This window comes from Electrophorus electricus, chromosome 8 (assembly GCF_041902795.1).
Source record: "Electrophorus electricus isolate QZ-2024a chromosome 8, ASM4190279v1, whole genome shotgun sequence".
NCBI classification, from domain to species: Eukaryota; Metazoa; Chordata; class Actinopteri; order Gymnotiformes; family Gymnotidae; genus Electrophorus; species Electrophorus electricus.
In genome coordinates this window covers 12,680,354-12,704,455 of record NC_137504.1, presented here as the reverse complement: position 1 = coordinate 12,704,455, position 24,102 = coordinate 12,680,354, and the positions used below count along the sequence as shown (strand labels likewise).

Here is a 24,102-nt window from a genome sequence, read left to right as displayed (position 1 = left end):
ACCAATCGGAAGCCTTCAATCAGATCAGTGTCACCAGAATATTGAACTCACCTGTATGTCCTGATTATTGGATTATATAAGACTGTTTCTAACTATAAATCTTTGCAAAGTATTACCAATAGTCTCTAGAAGCAGACCAAGTGTTATTTTGGATTGTCTTTTTGTGTACCATACCTTTTCTTAGTATTCCTCGTTGTTGTATTTTGCCTGCCCCTTTTGGAGTGTCTGCCTGGTTACATTGTGATCTTCTGGTTTCTGACTCGGACTGTTAAGATCTCTACGATTTGGATTATCCCTTTATCTTCCCCTTTTGTCATCACACTGGATTATTGCACAACGATGAATCCAACCTGCAAGCTTCTGTTTTTGCCCGACCCGTCACAGAATACTTCACCTCCATGCAGATGGCAAATTCAGATGCTATTAAGGAAGCCCTTACCAGCCAAGGCCAACTACTCAATCAGCACCAGCAGGTGCTAGAGGGATTCACACGATCTATGGACATGGTCACGAAACAACAGGCAGACCAACAAACACACCTGTATGAGCTAAGTCATTGTTTTAGAGAACTTGCGTTCAGGCTACAGATGTCAGCTCCTTTGACCCAGTTCAACCCCACACCTGTCTACCCCGGTTAATAGTGCTCAACCCACCTGTCCAGTATGTAAACCTGAGAAATACAACGGATCTCCTGAGAAGTGTCAAGGTTTTCTATACTTCAGTAGTACACCACCACCACCCCCCCCCCCCCCCCCAGCCAAGAGAAAATTACATTGATTGTACAATTTCGACATGGGCTGAATTGAGATGTATTGCACAAGTTGGCATGCCGGGATGATGAACTCAAGATAGATCAACTTATGGCTCTTGCCATACGCCTGGATAATTATCTTCATGAATGGAGACCACGGATAACCAATAATTCTTGCCCCACCTACCCCCACCCTAGTCCAAGATATGAATTCACGCAAGAACCCAAAGTGGAGTACCCGCATTGTGATTCATCCCGTTTATCTGAGGAGGAATGGAGGCATTGGTTCCAGGAAGGTCTGTGTCTGTATTGTGGATCAGCAAGTCATATAATCATGGATTGTCATCTCAAACCACATCGCAATGTTTCTCATAAACAGAGAGGGAACAAGATTTCCACTCCTCAAGTCCAGGTAGAGACATTGCATAGACTCAGTATTGTTGCAAAATGTTTTATGTTACCAGTTTGTATTGGATCTCAAACTCCCTCATCTATTTTCACAGCCCTAGCGGATTGCGGGGCAGAAGGCAACTTCCTTCATGCTCGTGTTATAGAAGACTAGCACCATTACCCAAGCCCCTTCGATTGGACGGAGCACCCGTAGGAGCTGGGACCATATCTCTCCATACCACATTGATAAAACTCACACCCAGTGCACTTCACTCAGAACTCATCTCATTCCTGGTCCTACCAACATCCTCCTTCTCAGTTATTCTAGGCCTTCCTTGGCTGGAGCAGCATAACCCAAGTATAGCCTGGCCTCAGATAACGCAGTGGTTGGATTATTGTCAAAGACCTGTTTGTCCTTACCCACACTTACACTCTGTTCCACGACTATAGAGAATCCTGCTTACGAGCATCATTTTTCCCTTCCTAAAGAATACCTGGACTTAGCCAGCATCTTTAGCAAACAGAAAGCTACACAGTTACCCCATCACCATTCCTACGATTGCACTATAGAACTCGTGGAGGGTGCCACCTTGCCCAAGGCATGTGTTTACCCCCTCTCTCAAGAGGAAGAAAGAGAGCTATGGATCAGTACATAGAAGAGGCACTGAAACAAGGGTTCATCCAGTCCTCCACTTCCCCTCTGGCGTCAGGCTTCTTTTTTGTAAAGAAGAAGGACAGTGGTCTTTGTCCCTGCATCGACTACCATATCCTAAACCAGATCTCCAAAAATATGCTTACCTGTTTCCGCTCATCCCCATTGCCCTGGAACAGCTACAAAAATTCTTCATGAAATTAGATCTTTGTAGCAGTGGAAGACAGCCTTCATCACCACCAAGGGACACTATGAATACAAGGTGATGCCATTCGGTCTCAGCGTTACACCATCGGTGTTCCAGGCTTTCATTAACGATGCTCTTCGAGCAGTCATAGGGAGGTATGTTATCACATATATAGACGATATCCTTATTTATTCACCTGATCTTCAGACACACATTCAACGTTAGAACTGTATTGAAGATTCTTCTGGATAATGGATTGTATGTGAAAGGGGAGAAATGTGAATTTCATACAACCACTACCAGATTTCTGGGGTATGTAGTAAGTCATGGGGGAGTGACTATGGATGGCAAGAAAATAGATGCTATCCTGCAGTGGCCCATACCGACTATCATCAAAAAGATCCAGTTTCCTAGGTTTCACAAATTTTTATCGACGATTCATCAGAAATTTCAGTAGTATAGCGGCTCCTCTAACAGATCCTTCTCAAAGGATCGTCTAAACACCTTAACTGGACTGAGTGCATTCAACAGATTAAAGGAGGCTTTCACGACAGCGCCAATACTGAGACACCCGGACCCTAACATTCCGTTTATAGTAGAAGCTGACGCTTCCAACATTGGTATTAGAGCTGTCCTTTCTCAATTACATAACAGGGAAAAACTACATCCCATGGCATATTTTTCAAGGAAATTATCACCTGCAGAACAAAATTATGGCATTGGAGAGCGCAAACTGTTGGCCATCAAGTTGGTCTTGGAGGAATGGAGATATTGGTTGGAAGGGGCTAATCATCCTTTTTTAATAATCACAGATCATAGGAATTTGGAATATATGCATACGGCTAGGCAACTGAACCCCCGCCAGACCAGATGGTCTTTTCCAGATTTAATTTTAAAATCATGTATCATCAGGGAAATCGTAATACTAAAGCAGAGTGAGAAGAGAACCGAGGAGAAAGAAATCATATTACCTACCTGGGTTCACCTGATGTCCATCAGATGGTAGATGGATGAGGAAATAAACCAGGTCTCACAAGGAATGGTCACTCCAATAGAATGTCCGAGTGACAAATGCTACGTACCTGAATCTTGTCGAGACCTTGGTTGCACATCGTGCTGGATTTCGTCCCTGAGCTTCCTTGTGCTGAAGGAAACAATACAGTACTTACTTATACAGTACTTGTCGTGGATAGATTTTCCAGAGGGGTAAGATTCATTGCCTTCCCAGGCCTACCCACTGCCTGAAACGTTATTCACCTAGGTATTCTGCATATTTGGCATTCCCAAGGATATATTATTGGATAGGGGTCCACAATTCACATCTCGAGTCTGGTCAGTGTTTCTGGAATGCATTGGGGTAAAATACACAAGGCAGGGAAAAGATGGAACGTGGGACTGTGAGGGACAACAATCAGTATAAATGAACTGGTGTTCATATAATAATGAAAGGCAGTAGTCTGCATAATACAAATAGATCTGAATAGATAAATATATTAGGTGTGAATTTTTATTGATGAATGCCGGTACAAAGATTCTGAGAGGGGGAAGTCAAGGCTTTATACCTGTGGAATACACAAGAAAATATGTAGCCTGCAATAGTATATTTACTTTAAAAGATATAGAGTGGACTAATTATTACATAAGTACTTTCAAAATGTCAGCTGTATCTAGCTACTTGCCATCAAGATAAAAACTACAGAACTGGAACCACTTTCCTATCTCTCCTTCCGTCCTCATTTCAGATCACTTCACTTTGTTTAATGCCATTTCAGATTTTTTAAAGAACAGAAGAGTAGGATTCAAATATTTCTGTAGTTATTTGAGCTGTTTTCTAATTTATTGTCTGCAATTAGCGATTCAGCAAGCTCCTACAGTTCAAACATCACTGTTTTATGTCTTATACTGACAGCAGTTTTTCATAACACCTTAACCTTAACACTGGTTAATGGCTAGATAATACATGAAACCTCATATTCATCTCCTTAAAGCAATGGGAAAATCAGATTTACACAACTTGTCCGATCAACTGAGACATATTTGATGTCCAAATGCAGCTCTATAACTTTTTTGCACTGGACTGTCATCCTGATAAGTAAATTGCTCTAGATTAGAACGTCAGACAAACTATGTAAATGAAAATAAGATAATACTAGCCACCTAACTAACAGACATATGATCAGTCTCTAGTGCAGTGACATATATTTCATTTACATTTTTTTGTGGAGAACACCATGTTCACGCCACCCAGCCTAACACAGCCTTCGTCTTGGGTTATTGAAAGTAGTTGAACAATTTGAAACATTGAAAACAGATGAACAATTTGGGAAGGATGATTTTAGTTAGTAAGAAGTTTATAAACGTTTTAAACTTAGTTTCACAAAGCATTTTCCATCTCAAAATACTTCTTTACTTCTTTGGGCACAACTCTCCCAGTGAGCTCACTACAGTCAAGCTACTCCATCTGGTGGACAGATCATTCCCTTTTAAAACCCTAAATATGAACCTTTTTGAAAGGATTAAAAAAATAATAAAATAAAATAATGAACTTAAATAGAAACACAGATATTTGAGTGCCGAGATGACTTAATATGAATATTGCACATTAAAATAAATGTTACACTATCTGTCAAAATTACACTGCACACAAAAAGTGTTCAGAGAGCCAATGAAGCGCCAATGAACTGTTTTGTGATATAACAGTGATATAAAACATAAACTTCAGATTCATGTTGACCCAGTCTTTATGACATGAATGTTATATCTTTATGACATTTATCTTCCCTCATAAGGAAATCTCTACCTCCTCATCCCACATGAAGAAACAGGCACTGACACAGCCACCATCCCTGTGTTTGCACCATAATATAAAAGGTCTGTGACCGTAAGGAAACAGTAGGTAACCAGTTATAAAGTAGCTCACTTGAAGAATATAAACTCGGTGAGAACAGTGAAGTCTATTTAGACCTTTGATTTATCTGGTAGCATTTTGAGCGAATCTATTGAGCAACTGTCTTGGTAAGTAGGTGTCCTAAAATTAATGTTAGTGTTTTGAATAGAAACACAGCTGAATTTTCAGCAAGTTTTCAGTAACTTTTACAGCCACGGTAAAAATAATATTTTTTCTTGGTTTCTTCTGAAAGCTGCTTAATAAATAATGTTGATCACATTGTTTCACTGTGAGACTGTGATAAAGAATTAAAATGTATTTTAAAATACAATAAAATAAAATTTTGACTTCATCTAATGCTTTCTCTTTTTAGGATGAAAACAAAATGAGAGTTTTAATTAGTATCCAGCTGCTACTATGTGTACTCTTCTGTTTCAGCTATGTCAGTGGTACCATTGGTGAGACCTACATATGAAACAATAGACAAAATTTGTTAAGACACCTTAATCAATTATAGACAATAGATGCTAAATATATTAACTTCTGAAGCCTGTCATTTACTTACACAGATAATATGAACTACTATCTGGATAATATCTGATTCTCACGTGGCACGATCTGATTCTCACAGGCACAATGCCTGATGAATATTGCCATTTAGAGCTGTTGTGTACTGCTGAACAAAACATTTTGCACACACTTGTAACAGAAACCCACATAGATCAATATATTAATTTATATGGAATCACATTACTCTGGGAACATAAATATAGATATTCTCTGTTATAATCTGAATTCCCTGATAATGTAAAGTACATAACAAAGTGTAAATCTGTATGTATGTCTTACATTTGAAAATAAAATAACACATACTTAGGTTTGGTTCAATCATTTACTGAAACTAAAACTTTGCTAATCCCTAGACTGGACAACCCTGTACTGCTTAGCTAGTTTAGTGTGCAGCTCTGATTCAGCACAAGAAGGGATTGATAATTAGCTTTGAGACTTGGTGTGTAGAAATTCACATTGTCTGGTTTCATCCCAGACCATACAGATCTAAAGTATCACAGTCACATCCAGTGTTTGCTTCTCTCTGATTCCATTCTACCAAAACTCAGTCACCATTCATTCCAATCCACCTGCAAATGGGGGCTCCGTTCAGACAGAACTGGATAACACTGTTTCTCTAACCTGCGTGGTTGACATGACTGCTGGTGGAGATGAACTGCAGTGGTACCGCAGTGGAAAACTAGTGAGTCTCAGAGATGGAAACCACCTTGACAAGAGCAACCTGTGTGTGGAGCCCGTCACCAGAGGTGACAATGGAGCCATCTTCACCTGCCAGCTAAAGGTCAACACTAGTGTGAATGCCTCGATCCAGCTGGAGGTCAACTGTGAGTCCAGGCACCCAGTCACATAGAGTAACAAGGGTAACAAAGGGTAAAAACTTCTGAGGGTATTGGGGGTACCATACTCATTATTCTGTGTTATTTTCCTTCAAAATGTTTCCATTAATGGAGAATGTTCCTTCAGGAGGAGAGTCAGGTGCTTTTGAACAACCTCTGTGTTGTGTATTTTTTTTTCAGATGCCCCTGAATTAAATGGCAGTGAGGAAGTATGGGTCGAAGAGAAAAGCAATGCTGTTCTGTCTTGTGACATCCAGGCTCACCCTCCAGTGACCGTAGTCTGGAAAAAGGAAGACAAGCTTCTAGACCTTTCTTCTGGTGGCTACTGGACCAGCAATAATGGCATTATTGCAGAACTCTCCATCTCAAACGCTAAGCATGGTGTACACCAGGGCCTGTACACATGCGAAACAACCTCATCTGTCTACGGACTAAAGAGCAAGAGTTTTGCTGTTATTGTCACAGGTTTGTCTCCCCAAAATGTTATACTAAGGTGTATGCACCATTTACTTTGCTTTTTGTTTTAAAGTGTGCTTATAAACTGAAGCATGCTGACAGTTTCCTACCAATGTATGATATCTGTGTTGTACATGAACTGGCCCACAGTTTATGGTGTTGATTTGTTTGTTTGGTTTTTGTTTTGTTGTTGTTGTTTGCTCCTTGACCTCCTCCATTTTTACAGTCATGTTAAGCATACTATTTTTTATGCCGGTACTATTATGCATAAGCTTTCAAATTTAAACAAGTTAAAACATCATTTGGCTTATCAAAAAATATAATGACCATCCACAGTAGAAACTATATACTTTGTTCTACAAATAGATAAAGTAATGAAGTTCCCGCTGGAGCCTACAATTGCTGGCATTGTGGTAGTCTTCTTAACAGTTCTGCTGGCTATCATTTCCAGATGGCAGAAGATTACAAAGGTATTGCACCTCTAATCTACTACTACAGACAAGTAATGGGTGAATCTCAAGGCCTCTCCCTGAAAAAAAAAAAAAATTAATTGTAGATGTTTTCCATTGATGTATTTAAACTATGTTTGTTTTTCAATACATAATTTCATATTAGGGCTTAAAAGGCTTCATTATAACTGGTTTGTGTATTGTAGTAAAACTCAGGATCTTGCTTTTTTGTCTTTTAGTGTTTTAAATAAGAGGAGATTGCTTTTAGTGAGCCACCATCTCTGGAATTCTCCCTAGAGCCATTGAGCTGGCAGGTCTATGGGATTGACCCGACTGGAACAAAGTATCAGTTACTCCAGCGGAAAGAACAATTGCAACATTCTCTCAATACAGAGTTCTTACTTGAAATATTATGACAAAATAAAGAGTAAAACATTACCCATATTTCAGGAAAATGGAGGGCACTAAACAGTTGTAGAAACATCTTTTTGCACTTGTAAACTCACCTCTTGCACTTCTGAATACTGATGATGTTGTGCAAGTGCTATTTGAAGCTTGTTAAAATGTGCTATACACTAAAAACCGCTGAGTAAAAAAAAAATAAATAAATAAAAAATTGCCACACCTAGCAGGTTCTCAAGGTCTTGTCTTGTCATGTCTTGTCTTGTAATGTCATGGCCATATAAACCCATTAAAATGTACTGCTAACTATTATAAAATTTCAAGGTTAGGTTCAAAGATTTTCACTGATCTGCCTAAACAGAAAACATATTTGATTGTCTTTGTTTTTTAAGACTTCAATTCAAATTGCATAGGAGCGTCTCTGTGTTTGCTGATAGACCTGTGATGCACAATAGTTTCTTTAACGTGTATATAATAGTAAGTCTTTTAGACACCTTATGTCTTATGTGAAAGTAATTCTTGGGCATAGCTGGAATTTTTAGTAGGTATTTAGTTCTTACTGTACTGGAACATGGGTTACTTTAGCTGTGTTTCTTGCGTTCGACCGTTACAAAGTTACCGGTAATAATAAATAGAAATTGTCTAACACAATGCAACCTCTATTTACGAAGAATTCAACAATGAAAGCAATGGGGAGCATCTACTCTTTGGCAAATTTTAATTGAAACCCGACGCATTCAACCAATCAAAACGAGGAGGTGGGGTTTAGGAGGGGGTCTTGCGCGTAGTGAAAGGGAGGTCCGCCAAATTTAAACACTGCAAAAGAAAGAAGTAGCTATCTTCTGCTCTTCAAGTGGCAACAACGGGTAACGGTAAGACCTGCATTTGTGGTTCTTTCGAGTTATGTGCATTGTAAATCTGCCGGAACGTTTATCTTACACAGTTTATCGTCGAAAAAAAGGGCGCGTACGAAGTAACGTGGGTTAGCGAGCTAGTGTTATCTAGCTAATGATCTTAATCTACCACAATGCCATCCAGTGCAATCTTGCATTTAAATGGATAGTTCCAGATTATTTTAGCCCGAAGTTATGTTGAGTATTGCATATCACCATCTTTCCTTCCAGTGCCCCTTTGTTTGAGGAGTGCTATGGTTGGCTGGGAAGCTAGTTGCTAGCTAGAAACAGTTTGAGACTCTGCTAGTTGGATGGCTAGCTAGCTAATTTGTGGCAGAACTTAAAGTTAAAACGTGTTTTAGAATAACTTCAGTTAGAATTGTTCCTTAACGTAGCTTCTAAACAGGTTTGCACTGTTTTGCTTGTTTTTATTTTGATTGTAGGGCAGAGTAGTCTTTCTTTTGTTAAGCTCTCAACATGACGTCAACGAGTGTGCATGGGGTCGGCGCTGCAGTGGCAGGGATGTGGCGTTCGCATACTGTCCTCGACGAGTCGGACCCAGATAGCTCCCCAGAGGCACCGCAGCAGTTTCGAAAGATGCGCTCATCCATTTCTCTGAATTCCCTGCGAATGTCCTTGCGGAAAAGGTTACCTCTAAAGACCATGCAGCCCAATACAAACATCCATGAGAATCCCACCTGGGAGTCGATTCAGATGAACCAGAAGACGAGCGCTGTCAGGCAGATGACCCGCACTGCAAAGAATTCGATCGGCAACGCATATCAGGCAACTGTTACTAATGCCACCAATAACATTATACCAAATGAGTATCTTTTTCTTTTATTTCAATGTTAAAACGCTTTTAATTGTCTGTTAACCTTTAACCTTTTAGAGATTGCAGAAGAACGTGGCCTCACATGAAAAGTGTCTGGTACAGACACCTGAAAGAACAACAGAAGGAGATGAATGTATGAATGCACACACCCCAAAACAAATTGGTGCTTCTCGAAACAGTGCTACCCCAAGGCGCACTCCCAGGTCATCCAGCAAGCGCACCACTCGGCCCACCTGCACCCCAGAGACCAGTGACTCTGCTGTGAGGGCAGTAAGGCCAGCAGCTAGCAGGAGACAGCTAGTGCGCATGGCGGCACTTAAAAGCCCATTTGCATCACCCAACACCATGAAACATAGAAGGTGAGCGATGTTTGTGCTCTACATGGACCACTTTCACTTGTGGAATAAAAGGACATATTAATATAATGTCACTAACTTTTCTGTGTTCAGTCTATTAAACTGATGAGCAGACCTGAAGGTTTTGTCTGCATGCATTTGTTTTCATGACAGCAGTGCACACAGAGACTGGCCATATTTTTCAGAAAATAAAATGAGAAGAGGGATCACAGAAGTTTGGGTTTAAGTGTGTGTTTTGTGTGTAATTTGGGGGTCCTTTTCTCTTGCCTTAGACAATTTGATCAAGATCTTGACTGTGTGGCTAAAGGCCTCAGGAAGCTGAAGCGCCTCTCGCACGCCTTTGATGACATAATTGGAAGAGATGACCAGTGAGTTCTTGTGATTTTAATTTTTACACAGCCACTAAATCCTAAAATTCTCTTGCAGAGGTCTAGACATGAGTACCCAAAGTAACCTTAAGAAACTTCAATGCCCAAGAGCATTTTTGTCCTGATTTGTAAACAGAAAAATTCTCATTCCTCACTTGAGTTTAACGTCTGTTTTGTCAGTTGCTTGTGAGCAGTTTCTTTCCTGTTTTTAGGTGGGGTCACATTCCCAGTGGCTGTCTCCTCTTGCACTGTCCCTGAGCCATTTCCTTTTTAAAAAAAAAAAATATATATATATTTTTTTTATTTTTTATTTTTTTTTAAAGTATTCCCACTGAAGATTTGACACTGAGGAGCTCGAGTGGGTTTGGGGCATCTTAAAGGGGCTGATGTAGGGGCATATGCATGCTTCACAGAGGTTTTTGCTCTATCTGCATAATGTCTAAACTTTTTTATAAGCATTTTCTGCATTTTTACCTGTTTTGTCATATGAACCTGGATTATATTAAGTTGCCTGTTATTTAACAAATGTGCAATAGCATGCGCTGTCTGGTAGTACAGCCTTAATGTCAGTGGTTCATTTTAAATGAAAATATCTAATGGTGCTCTCTTGGTCTGGATGGCTTCCAGCATTTTCCCTGTGTTTTCCCTTTTCCCCACCCCCTTGAATTCCACATTCCACAAACCTTTTGTCCCACCAAGATGTTCAAGCTGTAGTAAGTTGCTAACCATGGAAGGAGCTCATGATGGGGTAGAGGCAGGCTTGTACACATGGTGACTAGAGTTTGTCATCCCCTTATTCACTTTTACCTCATAGAGCATTAAGTCCTGCCCAGCTGCTTGTCACTCTGCATGAGAAATCTACAGTTTTTAATTCTGTGTGGTCACAGCAGCCTTAATTATTTACAGAAATGATTCAAGGCTCACTTGTATAATTTGCTGAATAAGTATTGAGGGTTAGAGAGTCTGCTGTATAGGCTCACACCATTTTAATAGTCTCCAGTTCAAAATGCCAGTAATAGGACCATCATGAAGTGTCCTGGAAACTCTAGATAGGAAAACGCACTGTGGCAGCTGTGCAATGACCTCTACAGGAAAACTGATTTGTTGAAATTCAGCTCCACTGCCCCCTCTGGCTATCTCTGCTCACTTGCATGAACAGAAAACTCAGTGAAACCATTAGAAGTGAAAGGACTTGCACTGTAGGCTAACTTCTTTCTCTCCCCTATTGTACTGGCAGCAAATTCAAGTACACTCATATTGTGGAGTAAAGGTTCAGGTAAAATTTTATTGCTGCAGCAATTGCACTCAAACTGAGTGTTTTAAAGTGCATGAAGGTTGAATGTAACCAGTACAGCTAAAGTGCTCTGTGCTTGCAACTTGTCCTTTTGTTTTACAGTCGTCCTGACACTCTTAAGTACTAATAATTTTTGCCAATGCTGTTTTTGGTGGGTGTGTGGTGTGTGGTTTTTGTTTTTTTTTTATAATTATTTGCATGTACTAATGCAGTCTGCCTCATCGTGTGTGTGTCAGGCATTGCCTCAACACACTTTGTACTCATGGGGTTCACCTCTTACTACCCTGTGTGCAGGACTCAGGCCATGAAGAGCTACAAATCTGTCATGCTCCAGGCATATAGCTCCTCCAAGAGCAGTGTGTCTGGGGGCTTAAACAGGACCTCCAGCCGTCAGCACTCTCAACGCATGCGGCAGAGAGTTAGCAGCTGAACTGATGGCATGCTTGGAAATATCCGCAAAGCCACCTGAAGAGCGAGCCCACTTTCTTCCCTTGCTTTCTGCGTTTGTGTGGTTTTGTTTGTTACTTTGGCTTCCTGAGGAGGTTAACCTTTCAGAGGCTTGCGTTTTGTTTTTTTTTCCCCCCTCTTTCTTTCTCCCTGTGAGAACATTGAGTGTATGATCGAAGTATTGGAGAAGTCAGAATTTACTTTTATTCTAAAACTTTCTCTGCCAGAGGGCTGTTTATTTTGTTACTATTTAAAGACCCTACACTACTGTTTAGTATTATCCAAGCCCTCAGTGTGTTACTAATTGTGTATATTCAAAAGAAAATATCAAGGCTGGGGGGAAATTTTATAAATGCTTTTAAATAACATTATTTTGTTGAAAAAGATATTGGTTTCACCAAAGACAAATCAACTCTCCCAGTGTCTTTATTGTTTAAAACTCTCCTTAACACTTGCTTAAATGTAAGCAATACTAACACTAGACTGCCATAAAAACACATTAATTGGCCTAACTATGCTACAACTATACCAACACTAAAGGGGTTTTTATATTTTTGTTATTAACTGCATTTAAAAAAAAAAAAGTACTGAGCATTTTTACTACGTGCAAGGACAGGTTTGTTACATTTCTAAAAATAGAATGTAGTTTATTTGTATCCACCTACCTGTTCCTTTTATGTTGGCTTAAATTAAAGTAATTGCTGCTTACTGTAATTAAACATTGTGTCTCACTAAGAATGCATTGTGCAATGACTTCTCAGCTTGACTCTGGCATAATGTGTTTTGAAATGCCAAATAACTGCAGAAGTTTGGAGTTAAAGTGTTTTTGTTTTTTTTGTTTTTTTTAATACTTGCTTTTGTAACTCACATTTATTAAAAAAGCATATCACTTGCCATTGGGTTTGCTCTGCAACTTTTAAATATGGCATAGTACTAGATGTATAAAAGCATGTCTTTCCAAATTATTTATGGAAGAGGGTCTTCTATGTTCAGTCTTGATTACTTGTTTTTGGAAAGCTCCTTTTTCATGTTAATATAGATGTAATTTTCCCTTTTTCACATGGAATGGAAAAAGTGCATACCCTTTTTAGGCTGCAAATCACAACTTTTTAAGTGTTTCAATATTTTATTTTACAAAAGATCTTCCAGCAACATACTTATTTAAAGTATGTACAATTATGTACATTATTTTACAGCACTGCTATACAGCTTTGGCTTACTGCCAGTGAACCAATTTACTACAACTTGCACAAAATACATATCAACAGAGACAAGACTTAACTGACGTTGCATGCCGTGATTGCATATACCTCGACCTGGACACACATCTTTTTCACATGAACTGCAAGGGAGACAGGCATGCAAGCAACTCAGAATCAGCTCTTAAGATGGTGCTGGTCTGAATGTAGATGGTTTGCTTGGGTATTCCCACACCCTTTCTTAGCTTCTATCTACTTCTTTTACTTTTTGCACCCCTGAATGCTCTGTAACAAGTGCACTGTCTACATTTACAGAACGTATGGTATTGATACCAAATTATCCAAACAGATGCAAACCTCTGCTTGCCAGGCTGCTATAAACAGCTAATTTAGATGCTTATGCACACCTTCACAAAAATACCACTACAGCAGTTAGCAGAGAATTTGATCAGCACACAGGAAAAAAGACTAGAGAATCATGGACTCCAGTGGGAAAAAATGTATAGGACACTCCCACCCCAACATAGCTTCCTCTTGGTGAGGTCTCTCTCAGCAGCAGCATTATTCTTCACTATTTTTCTTTCTCCTGGAAACTCAATTCGGCATCTTACGTCTTGTGTAGAAGGGTAGCTGCTGTGTTCACCAATTGAGGGATTCACAAGTGAGGGATTATTAAGTTTGCAGAAGACATGTGGAGCTCTTTCGATGTGTGATCATGAAACAGTAAAGAAGAATATGTATATTCACACACACTGGAAGAAGAAGAGAGGAGAGGAAATTGAGATTAAACTGACTGACCGTTACAAGTTTAAAAAAACTAAGTGTGTCGGAGAGGTCCATAGAACATTCAAGGTGGATATCATATCACTGGCAAAATTAAATTACAATGTAGCTTGTAAAATGGCAATATATATCTTTATTTGAATTTTAATTTCCCAATCTTGTATGCAGATTTAGAATAATGTCATTTTATATGATGTTATTTTAATTTCAGATTTAAAGATAATTGCATGCATTAACTTTACTGAAATAAAAATGCAAATTAATTTGTTCATTTTACTGTGGTATTAGGTGGAAGATATAAAAACACATATTGTGAACATAAGATTCACATTATTCAGTTTGCTAATAGTCTTGTGTACTTTATCACCTCGCCCCAGTTTTTAAAAACAGCTAAAATGTTTTCTTTATGAAAGGAGAGATTTCTTCACACATTTTATACATTTGCAGTTTTACATTTAAAAAAGTACACATATGATCAGCATGCTTTCTACAATGGACTACCTGCATATAATTTACATGAATTCTTTTTGAAAACTATTATTTGTAGAGAAAGCACAGTAAGCATATTACTGTTGAATGTTGATAAATTTTCATACAATTCAATGGACCCCATATGTCACATTTCAGACTTAATTTACAAATGAACCTGATGCAATATGGAAAAAGAAGCCCTTTCTGTGTGAGTTCTAATAGCCACTGAGAGAAATAACCCCAAATCCTCCACCTTTGCACAATAAGAACATCTCTGTGTGGTCAACAGTGCCTAAAGAAACCAGCTGCTTCCTGCCAAAGTCATACAAAACAAAGGGGCTGTTCTCTCCTCTCAGGCAAAGCTGGGCTCACAAAGAAGTAAGGGATATTTTCTCTTGGCCACTCGACTGTCTCATGCAGATCAGGGTTATTCAGTCCCAGACAGAAAGCGGAGACCAGGGTGACGCAGAGCAGCTTGAGTGCGTCAATGAAATCCAAATGGGATCTTTGTAAGCAATGGGCCTCCGCTCCACAGCAGTCCAGTACAAATCATTGCTCGGACACAAATTATAGTGACCTCCTAACACACACACACACACACACACACACACACACACACACACACACACACACACACACACACACTGACTGAGCACAATGTGAGTAATTGTCCGTACACAACATCAGACCTCACCCAATGAAGGATTTATGAAAGGCCATGGTTCCCATAGCAACTGCTATGAAACAGCTTAGGTTAAACTGCAAATTTTGTTTTTAGGGGTCATGGATGCTGTACTTGGCTTTGACTCAGGAGGACGCCTCAGCTAATGATATCCAGCTACTGCCAACTCAGTTGTGCACTCCACTTGACCCCATTTGTCAAAATTGGCAAAATTGTGGATCAACTGATAAATATAATTTGCAGTACGTTATCCACCTTTCATTTCAAGACAGACATAAAAGTCTGGGAACAGCTAACAAGCAGATACTTCAGCACAGCCTTACCACAGGAATAACATCTTCTCGTTGCTTCCCCCCCACCTTAACATTGGCTTCCCCTCACAGCACAGCGGTAAAGCTGGCCCTCTCCTCATCCAGGTCGTCAGCCTCGATGCGGATCTCAGGCCCGTCCCTGTGTGACTCGGGCTGGCTCTGGGCTCGCTCTGGCTTGGGGGTGGCTGCTGTGGACGAGGGCGGTGAGGCCTGGCGTACCGAAGCAGCACGTCGCAATATAGGCGTGCGCTTGCAGGCCAGGAAGTCTGGTGACGGCGATAGGAAGTCAGGCTTGGATGTGAGGCCAAAGGAGCCCTGCCGCAGGACCATCCGGTTCTTCTTAGAGCGCGAACCATGCTCAAACTCCAGTGCCGAGAGGTGGGCTGCATATCCCTCACTAAGGAACTGGAAGAATAGTTTTTATTATCTTCAATGTCTCAAATTAATTTTTTTTTTTCATTCATTGGTATTTTATTTGCTTCCTACTTGAATCAATGTTTCATCAAAGAAAAATCAATGAAATGCTTCTAAAACTAGCTTCTACAACTGCAGTCTACCTGTGCCGAATTGAATTGATGGGATACAATCATGAAAGGCACACACATCTATATAAGGCCTCACAGCTGATGGTGTATGTAAGAGTGAAAACCTCAAACCTAGCTATAAGGTCTATAGTCCTGCAAAGGTATTGTGTCAAGGAAGACATATGAGTAAACATTTCTGATGTATTTAAAGTGCCCAAGAGCATGGTAGCCTCCTTCATTTTGAAATGAAAGAAGTTTAGAACACCCAGCGGTCTTCCTAGACCTAGGTGCCATAGAGTAATCCGAGATGAAAGGTATTGGTCTTTAAAGCTAGAAATCCAATGGTCATTATGAATGAGATCCAGAGTTCCTTTGCTGAGATGGGAGAACCTTACGGAAGGACAACCAGGAATGCAGCACTCAACCAATCAGGCCTTGATGGTAGAATGGCCAGATAGAAGACATTTTTCACCAAAAGACACATTAGAGTCCACTTGGAATTTGCCAAATGGCCCATGAACAACTCTCACACAATGAGAAGCAAGATCTGGTCTGATGAAACAAATATTCAACTATTTGCCCACAATAATGTACCAAGTGAAGAAGCTTAAAACCTTTGTAAATTAAATATTTCAGTTTACTATTTTTAATACATTTACAAAACATTCCAAAACACTTGTTTTTGCCTTCACTGTGGATTATTAAAAATGTGTTCCATTTTAAGATGTATCTGAAACATATCCAAAATGCTGAAAACACTCTGGATAAACCATAGCTAGCTATGACGTGAAAGATCAGCCACATTTTGTCACATTAGAGGGCCTAATAGTTAACAGTATATTTCTTCCAAAGGTCCTTTATGAGTTGCTAAAATGCACATATACAAGAGATGTAAGGGACAAAGCACTCAAACTTAACGAACACTGTGGCACTGAATGCAACAGGAAAACACCTAACAACACTCAAATTCTATTATTTCTATGGGGATTTCCAAGTCTCTCACTTATCATACTGTTGACGCTAGCATGAACGCTGTCAAGCAGTCCAGTAAACTAGGCAACAGCACTTCTGCATGGAAGGGGAGACTGGAAGAACTAGGGGAACTCAGGAACTAGAAGAATCATTTTATTATCATTAATGTATTCTTCTTGTGATATGTCCAAGTGTCTCACATATCAAATTGTTGACACTTGCATGAAAAATGCTGTGAAATGGATGGCAGTGCATCAGACTAGGCTCTGGCATTTTTGACTACAAGTTTTTGCGCCTTTGCGGCCTATAAAAATACAGGAAATACAGGAAATATAAAGGGGATCATAATACAAAGCCTGGAGAATGACAGTGATTACCTATGTTTCTAATTGTTGTTTATGTTTTATGTTTATGTATTCAAATTCTATCCACACCTGATAAAAACCATATATTATTAACTAACTAGCTAAGTGTCTCTTAATTAACTGGCTCTTAAAGAAAAGCCCATGCCTTGATGTTTCTTTGATTGATTTATTTATTTATTTGGTATAGTTGATGATGTAAAAAAAATGGCAAAATTTCTGTAACACATTTATAAGATAGAGAAGAGACATAAGAGAAAATAAAAGTGTTTTAAAAACCTGCATTGGACATGATGTAAAGATTCTACAACATTAAAATTTGCATCAGTCTTTTTATCCAAACTTGTGTGAATGGACCTTTATTGTAACAGTCATGCATGCTAGAATAAATAACTAAATAAATAAATTTCTACAATATAATAAATTAATAGATATATTTATTATAGAAATAAATTATATATATTTAAATAATAAATATATCATAAATATATCAGAATTAGATTTCTATATATCTATAATTAAATATATGTTAGAATATATGTACTCTAATAGTCATGTAAACTAACTAACTAACTAACTAATATACATACACACACACACACACACACACACACACACACACACACACACACACACACACACACACACACACACACACCACACAGCTCAAAAGTAACTGGCCACTCTAACAGAAACAGAGCCACTATACATATGTGGGTAACGACATGACCTGTACCTGACACTGCTGCTGGTGCTTCTTGGATGGCCTTCCTACGATGTAAATGTGAGAGGCCTCCAGCCCCAGTGCGCTATACACAGACATGTCCTTCATTGAGCCATATGCTGCACTGATCTTAATGTGACACTGCACAGAAGAGAAAAGGTGGGAATGAAATGACTGAAGTCTATAAAAGACATTTGAATAGTAGTCCCTACCAATCAATCAGTCTGGGACTATACACGTGAACAATTCATACACTTTTTTCTGGAATGGGAGTTTTAAAACTAGATCAGAAATTTAATTTGTGTAATATGTGAAGGTTTTAAAGGGATTATCCTTTGTAAAATACTTCCTTATTACCTCAATTGATAAAAATAATTGAAAACTGTAAAATGTCTACAGTTACAACCACAAATGATTAGTTCCAAATATGACCATACCAAACACTTCTCTTGTAAATTCTTGATGTATAGTGCTGCTAGCTTTACACAGATGGTTCAAAGTAACTAATAATGCTGGGCAATTTGAATTGTAATTAATTTTATTTTTTAATTTATTGAACAACTCAGGCGATCAGCAAGATACGTTTCTTTAATCATTTAATAAACTCACTGATAAGATTTTTGAAGTAATTAAACATAATCTATTCAAACACTTTTAGTACCTACTGGCCTTGATTTTAGGCCTCAAAATTATACACCCTAACAGGAATTCTATTTTGGGAAAAGGAAATTCTGCATTATTCATTCATACTTTTCTAGTGAAGCAATAGAGATCAATCTTTAGGGCCTGGAATTAAGCCTTTTACCACTTTGTGTGCTGCTTACAATCAATCATGTACTCCACTCCACTCAACAATGAAATTAAATCAGAGCCAGATATCAGCTTGGAAGTCTTGCATTAAACACTGATTACAAGCCAGTTAATGAAATAGAACCATTATGTCCCTTTTAATATTTGAAATAAGTATTAGACAGTTAATCTGACAGAAAGTTAAATGTGATAAACCAGTACTGGCTATTAATTTGGAAGTTTGCCTAATAGTGAAAGGTTTAATGCACAATTAACTATTTTCCTTTCACTGTGTATGTGGGGCTATGTGCATTTGTGTGTGCATGTCTGTATGTGGATGTGCATGTTGTGGGTTACCTCTTTAATGAGGCTCTTGAGGAATATAGTTTTCTGGCGCAGGGGGTCATGAACGAGCCCCTCGGAAAAGAACACCATACCCTGGGGGAAATTGTGCTGCGAGAGCCAGGACACCACCCTCTGCTTCTGCATGTCTGGACGTCCCGTGACATAGATGATCAGGTAACCCAGGTCTTGCCAGTGTCTGCAACCACAGTACCAATGGCATGACAGTTAGGAATGAGACCCTGTCACTAGATTCAGACTTGTCACAGTACCGAAACAGCATTAACAAGAGTTGTCAATAATCTAATGTCAATTGTCAATTGATAGAGGCTATGCCACTATCTTGTGCTCCAAGACCTCAGTGTAGCATTTAATATAGACCACAATAACTGACAGGCTTGAAAATCTTGTAAGAATGAAAGGAAATGCTCCGTCCTGGTTTAAATTCTATCTGACAGACTGCTCTCAATTTATGAAGGTTAGGTATGGTGTCCTACAAGGATCTTGGCCCTTTGCTCTTTTCCTTCTACATAATACCACTTGTTGCAATAATTTGCAAGCATGATATTATTCTATCATTCCTATGCTGATGACACCCATCTTTGTGTATCAGCAAAACGAAATAATCCCTCCAATCTCAACAAAATAGAAGAATGTGTAAAGGAAGTAAAATGCTGGATGGCCAACAATTTTCTCCTACTTTATCCAAACAAATCTGAGATCCTGTTACTTGGACCTAAGGCACAGATCTCAAAAAGTAAGATCTCAAATCACACTCTAGATGGCTGCTTAGTTACTCCATCCACAATTGTAAAAAGCCTAGGTGTCACCTTTGATTCTGATTTATGCTGATGCACATATATAGTTAGAACAGCATTCTTCCACCTATGTAATATCACAAGACTATGAAAGATGGCACAATATTTATTCATGCTTTCATACCCTCTAGGCTAGATTTCTGTAATGCTCTCCTAGCTGGTTGTTCCAGTAAATCACCAAATAAGCTCCAATTGACACAAAATGCAGCAATTAGAGTTCTCACTCAAAGATTCTCTCAGCACTAAACTGGCTACCAGTTAAATTCTGTATTGATTATAAAACACACCTTATAATGTATAAATCTCTAAATGGGTTGGCCCCTCTGTATCTTAGTGTACTTACTGAACCCTATATCGCTGCATGTACCCTTCGCTCACAGGATGCTGGCCTGTTGACTGTTCCTCAAATTTAAAAAAATCGAGTGTTCTCAGTGCAACCCTTGGAATGCACTTCCTTAGTACAGGACTCAGATACACTCTAAATATTTAAAACAAGCTAGCCATCCCAGTACCATGTCATGTGGTCACTTCAGACATGTAATGAATATAGTCATTATAGTCCGCCCACATTGTACAGTTCTTCTGCTGCGATTCCCTGTAATTATGATTATTTCCATTCATATCATTCACATCATTATGTTATTATTATTTTTATTATTATTATTGTTATTATTTTAGGTTCATATCATTCACATCATCATATTGTACAGCATCAACCAGAGGAGGACAGGTTCCCCTTTCTGACTCTTGGTTCCTCTTGAGGTCTCTTCCTCTCAGCCACAGGAAGGTTTTCCTCACCATTATCGCATCTGGCATGCTCTATTTGGGCCTGGACCCAGACATATGTAAAGTTGCTTTGTGACAACAGCTGCTGAAAAAAAAAAAAAAAAAAAACCACTACACAAATTAACTTTGACTGATTGAAACTTTGAGAAGACAGTCCAAACACAAGGATAATGTCCCATGCGGCCATGTACTCACCTGACTACGTCCACGGCCCCGGGTCGCACCTTGGGATCGCTGCCCATAAGGGAGACACTGGCAGCGAAGGAGCCATCGATGCTGAACACCACACACTCCATGCCCCGCGGCAGCACGGTCAGGAATGCCTCTGCGCTTGTCTGATCACCTCTTAAAAGGTCAAATATGAGGTCAACACCACCATTCTTAACCACATGGCAAATGAATCCATTTTCAAGCGCTCTTAAAAATATCACACTGAGCAATTTTTTTATTATTTTTTTTATAACCAATGTTTTGCTCTTTTGGCCTGATAAGAGCTGTGTTGGACCAAAATTTAAATAATTTTAATTATGTGACATTTGCTTCCTTTATCAGCACTCACTTGACCACCATTTTGATGGGGTAGACACCAACTGGTAGTCTCTTGTTGGGGGGAATGGTGTAGGTGACACGGCCACTGCTGCTGGTCACCTCTGTGTCAAACAGCACCCAGCGTCCAGACGCAGGCTGGGTCACAAGGAACACATCCACCTGAAAGAAATAAAGTCTGAGTTTGCCAGTAGCTGTATTGTCACAGAACACTCCCCTTGCCGCTGTTCACATGGTACAGCCCGCCTCGTGCAGTGTGATTCACATTTGTCTTATTTGGAACCACGCCCTCCTTAATAGCACACATCTGCACATGGTTTAGTGTTATGTGTGTATTTAAACCCCTGTTGGTGTGAGCATCATTGCTGGTCATTGTTCCTGTAGCCTTTGTTAACGTTCACATTGTTTAAGTTAGTTATATGTGTATTCATGTTCACCATTTACGTTATGTGTGAGTGCCACCGTTGTCTGCGTTGTATGTTAATAAACATCCGTCTCTGTCAACAGAGTCCTGCTCCGCACCCTGCGGCACTCGGGCCGTTACATGTATAAGGAGAGAGTACATAACAGCAACTTCCTGAGGACATCATGTCAAAATCAACATGTTTGATTTGTGCTTTTAAACTCAAGAAGGAAAGATTTGGTACTCTTGTACAAGTCATTTAATTTAATGTTGTGGATAAAAGGGAATTAAATATCAGCTGAGTACTATAATGAATGAAATGTGTTTGAACCTGAAATTTCATATATGCTAAAATTATAAATGTTCAACTTTCATAGCCTAACAGTTACAGAAAAATGTCATAACCTAACAGTTACAGAAAAAACTTATGTTTTATGTTAAATTTTCAAATTTATTTAGGTGTCAAAAGTTCTTGTCTAAACATAAAGTTGCATATTATGGCATGCAAAGACATAATCAGTGAATGATTAAAGGAAACCTACATAGGAATCACAAAACATTGTTACGAAACAATCATTGAGATGGCGATGATCATTTTGAACTTCCAAGTCAATTAAAGCAATGTTTTGGACATGTGCAAAATCTTAAGGACCATTAATTAAAAAATTCTGTTATGTTAATTAATGAATCCCAAGAACCTTCTCGCCTGCAAGGGTGACCATATCCAGGGGGCCATACATAAACCTCCCCACAAGCGTCTGCAGGCCGTCCTCCGTTGCAAGCACGTCATGCACTCTGTGATTGGCCGTCACATTCTGCAGACAAAGATGAGACGTGTTCATCGCCCACAGTTACATGATTGGATTCGATGTTGAGCTCTACCCCAGTGCGCCTACACTCCAGTCTGTTAGAAGGGGCTGCCCTTAGCCTCCGCCTCCTGCACTGGGAGCTTTCATTCCCAGCACAATCTCACTCACAGGTTGAGGGAAAAAAATGCACCTCTTTATTAAAGAGGCATGACACTGTCAGGATTTTTACTCTCTAGGCAGAGAAGTATAGAGGTGATCTGAAGCTTTTGGCCACCAAAGAATAGAAAAACCTGACAAGTTATTTGTCACTCCTTTCAATGGCTGTAGGCATAAAAAAAACTTCTGTTTCTTAATAAGAATACTTTGAAATGTATGGTTAGTTATTAGGATCATCGCTATATAAGTAATAAGATCAATACAGGTGAATTCTCCATTCAAATTTTACATATAATATTAAATCATTGGACAAGAAGATGTGAATGTAGTTAGGTTCACAAAGCTAGTACTGTTTTTGCATTTTATCTTCTGAAATGAACAGTTTGTGTGGTGTTTGAGTGGAGCTAAGGTTAGGAGTAAAGTATGAATCTTAGATCTGTGTGATGTGAATTAGCATTATTGTTATGGCTGCTTACACGAAGCTTGACATGCGTTCGTCTGCGGAGCCACTTCTCTCTCGGGCTAGATGGCGAGATTGGCCCGACATCACAGCAATCTGCCTCACCAGCCTTCAAACAGTCACAGCGAAGCACCTGTTGACAGAAGTGCCTTGTCAAGGACTCCTATTCAACAGAGCCATATTTTTATCTGTGTTCTTTCCCATAATCATTGTAGATATTCTTGACATGCACTTGACAAATTCATAATCTCTGGAAATCATTTTGGCAGGCAACTCTGTTCTGTTGCTCTCTCTAAATAATTGCTCTCTCTCTCTCTCTCCTTGCAGAGATCCTGTGCTTCACCCCAACCTCCCCCCCCACCCCCCGAACAAGTGCCCCCACTGCTGGGGGAGACAAATGATCTCTGCTCCCAAGTTTTTAGCCTGATGAATGAAAGAGCGTGCTTCCAGAAATAGTCCTCAGGGTGACACATTATGTTTTTGTTCTTTGCTTTTGCTTTCTACTCTTTACCTTTTTTGCAAGAATGCTTTCATTAAGGGGAAATTATGGTTTAACACTGCAAAGGTTGAATGGTCATGAGCTCACGTCAGCTCGGCATATTCTGATTATATGCAGCCCTTTGCTACTGTGAAGAAGGAGCACAGATGACCTTGAGAGGCTTTCTGTGCACGCAGGGGAGTCAGAGGCTGCATGTGACGCAGTCAACAGGACTGACCCTGATGGTAGAACATTTAAATGTGGCGCCTTGCCCACCTAGTTGTTTAGTTCCTGACTTTGGTGGTATCAGGGAGGAAGTATCGGGAATATAGAAATCCTGTCCTTGTGCTTCCTCCTGCTTGCTGCAAATGTGGGAAGGCTGGAGCAGGTGACAGACATCAACCTTTCCCTGTTCTTTTGTCACGTCTAGATTACCTTCTCGAGTGTTGTTTGACTACTTGATTCGGCAGATACATGCCACCACAACCTTGTAACACCAATCTTAATGTAATGTGTGTTGTTATTTCTCATGTATAAGCATATTTCTCCGTCTCTAGGTGTAGGTTTCTTGTGATAAAAAAATTTAACATAGCAGAAGAAATGGCAAAAGTGGCATAAAGAAATGCATTAATGATGCTTAAGGTTAGAGTAACCTTGCAATATAGATTCAAGCTGTGACATCGGAAATTTGGTTTGTTAGTCTCAGCTATTTAA

At 39.4% G+C, this 24,102-nt stretch overlaps 3 protein-coding genes across 7 annotated transcripts in view; 2 read left to right on the top strand and 1 right to left on the bottom strand.

Annotated features, from left to right (window-relative positions):
- Positions 1-4,833: 4,833 nt before the first annotated feature.
- Positions 4,834-7,771, top strand: tmigd1 (transmembrane and immunoglobulin domain containing 1). The gene is made up of 6 exons (XM_027019339.3): positions 4,834-4,995; positions 5,241-5,325; positions 5,986-6,261; positions 6,454-6,738; positions 7,096-7,199; positions 7,418-7,771. Exons 2-6 carry the CDS (start codon positions 5,253-5,255, stop codon positions 7,427-7,429), a joined length of 750 nt encoding a protein of 249 aa, XP_026875140.2. The 5' UTR covers positions 4,834-4,995; positions 5,241-5,252; the 3' UTR covers positions 7,430-7,771.
- Positions 7,772-8,332: 561 nt separating this feature from the next.
- pimreg (PICALM interacting mitotic regulator) lies at positions 8,333-12,511 on the top strand. 2 transcript variants are annotated; one of them, XM_027018609.3, is made up of 6 exons: positions 8,333-8,452; positions 8,917-9,259; positions 9,366-9,667; positions 9,937-10,032; positions 11,270-11,308; positions 11,621-11,758. In XM_027018609.3, the coding sequence occupies exons 2-5, from the start codon at positions 8,951-8,953 to the stop codon at positions 11,298-11,300; spliced, it is 738 nt and encodes a 245-aa protein (XP_026874410.1). In that variant the 5' UTR covers positions 8,333-8,452; positions 8,917-8,950; the 3' UTR covers positions 11,301-11,308; positions 11,621-11,758. The 2 variants fall into 2 exon arrangements, with proteins under 2 accessions (XP_026874410.1, XP_026874401.2); XM_027018600.3 differs by lacking the exon at positions 11,270-11,308 and having other exon boundaries at positions 11,621-12,511.
- A 134-nt stretch (positions 12,512-12,645) lies between these two features.
- The window catches only part of plrdgb (PITP-less RdgB-like protein), a 44,618-nt gene continuing 33,161 nt past the window's right edge, over positions 12,646-24,102 (bottom strand). For 2 of the 4 annotated variants that reach the window (XM_027018085.3, XM_081719867.1), the window contains 7 exons: positions 22,927-23,043; positions 22,184-22,300; positions 21,096-21,244; positions 20,732-20,881; positions 18,948-19,131; positions 17,814-17,942; positions 12,646-15,624 (listed from right to left, as the gene is read on the bottom strand). In XM_027018085.3, the coding sequence (XP_026873886.2) occupies positions 15,286-15,624; positions 17,814-17,942; positions 18,948-19,131; positions 20,732-20,881; positions 21,096-21,244; positions 22,184-22,300; positions 22,927-23,043 (1,185 nt within the window). In that variant the 3' untranslated portion in view covers positions 12,646-15,285. Of the gene's footprint in view, positions 15,625-17,232; positions 17,297-17,813; positions 17,943-18,947; positions 19,132-20,731; positions 20,882-21,095; positions 21,245-22,183; positions 22,301-22,926; positions 23,044-24,102 lie in introns of those variants that run through there. The other 2 variants (XR_014125035.1, XM_081719868.1) reach the window with 2 other exon arrangements.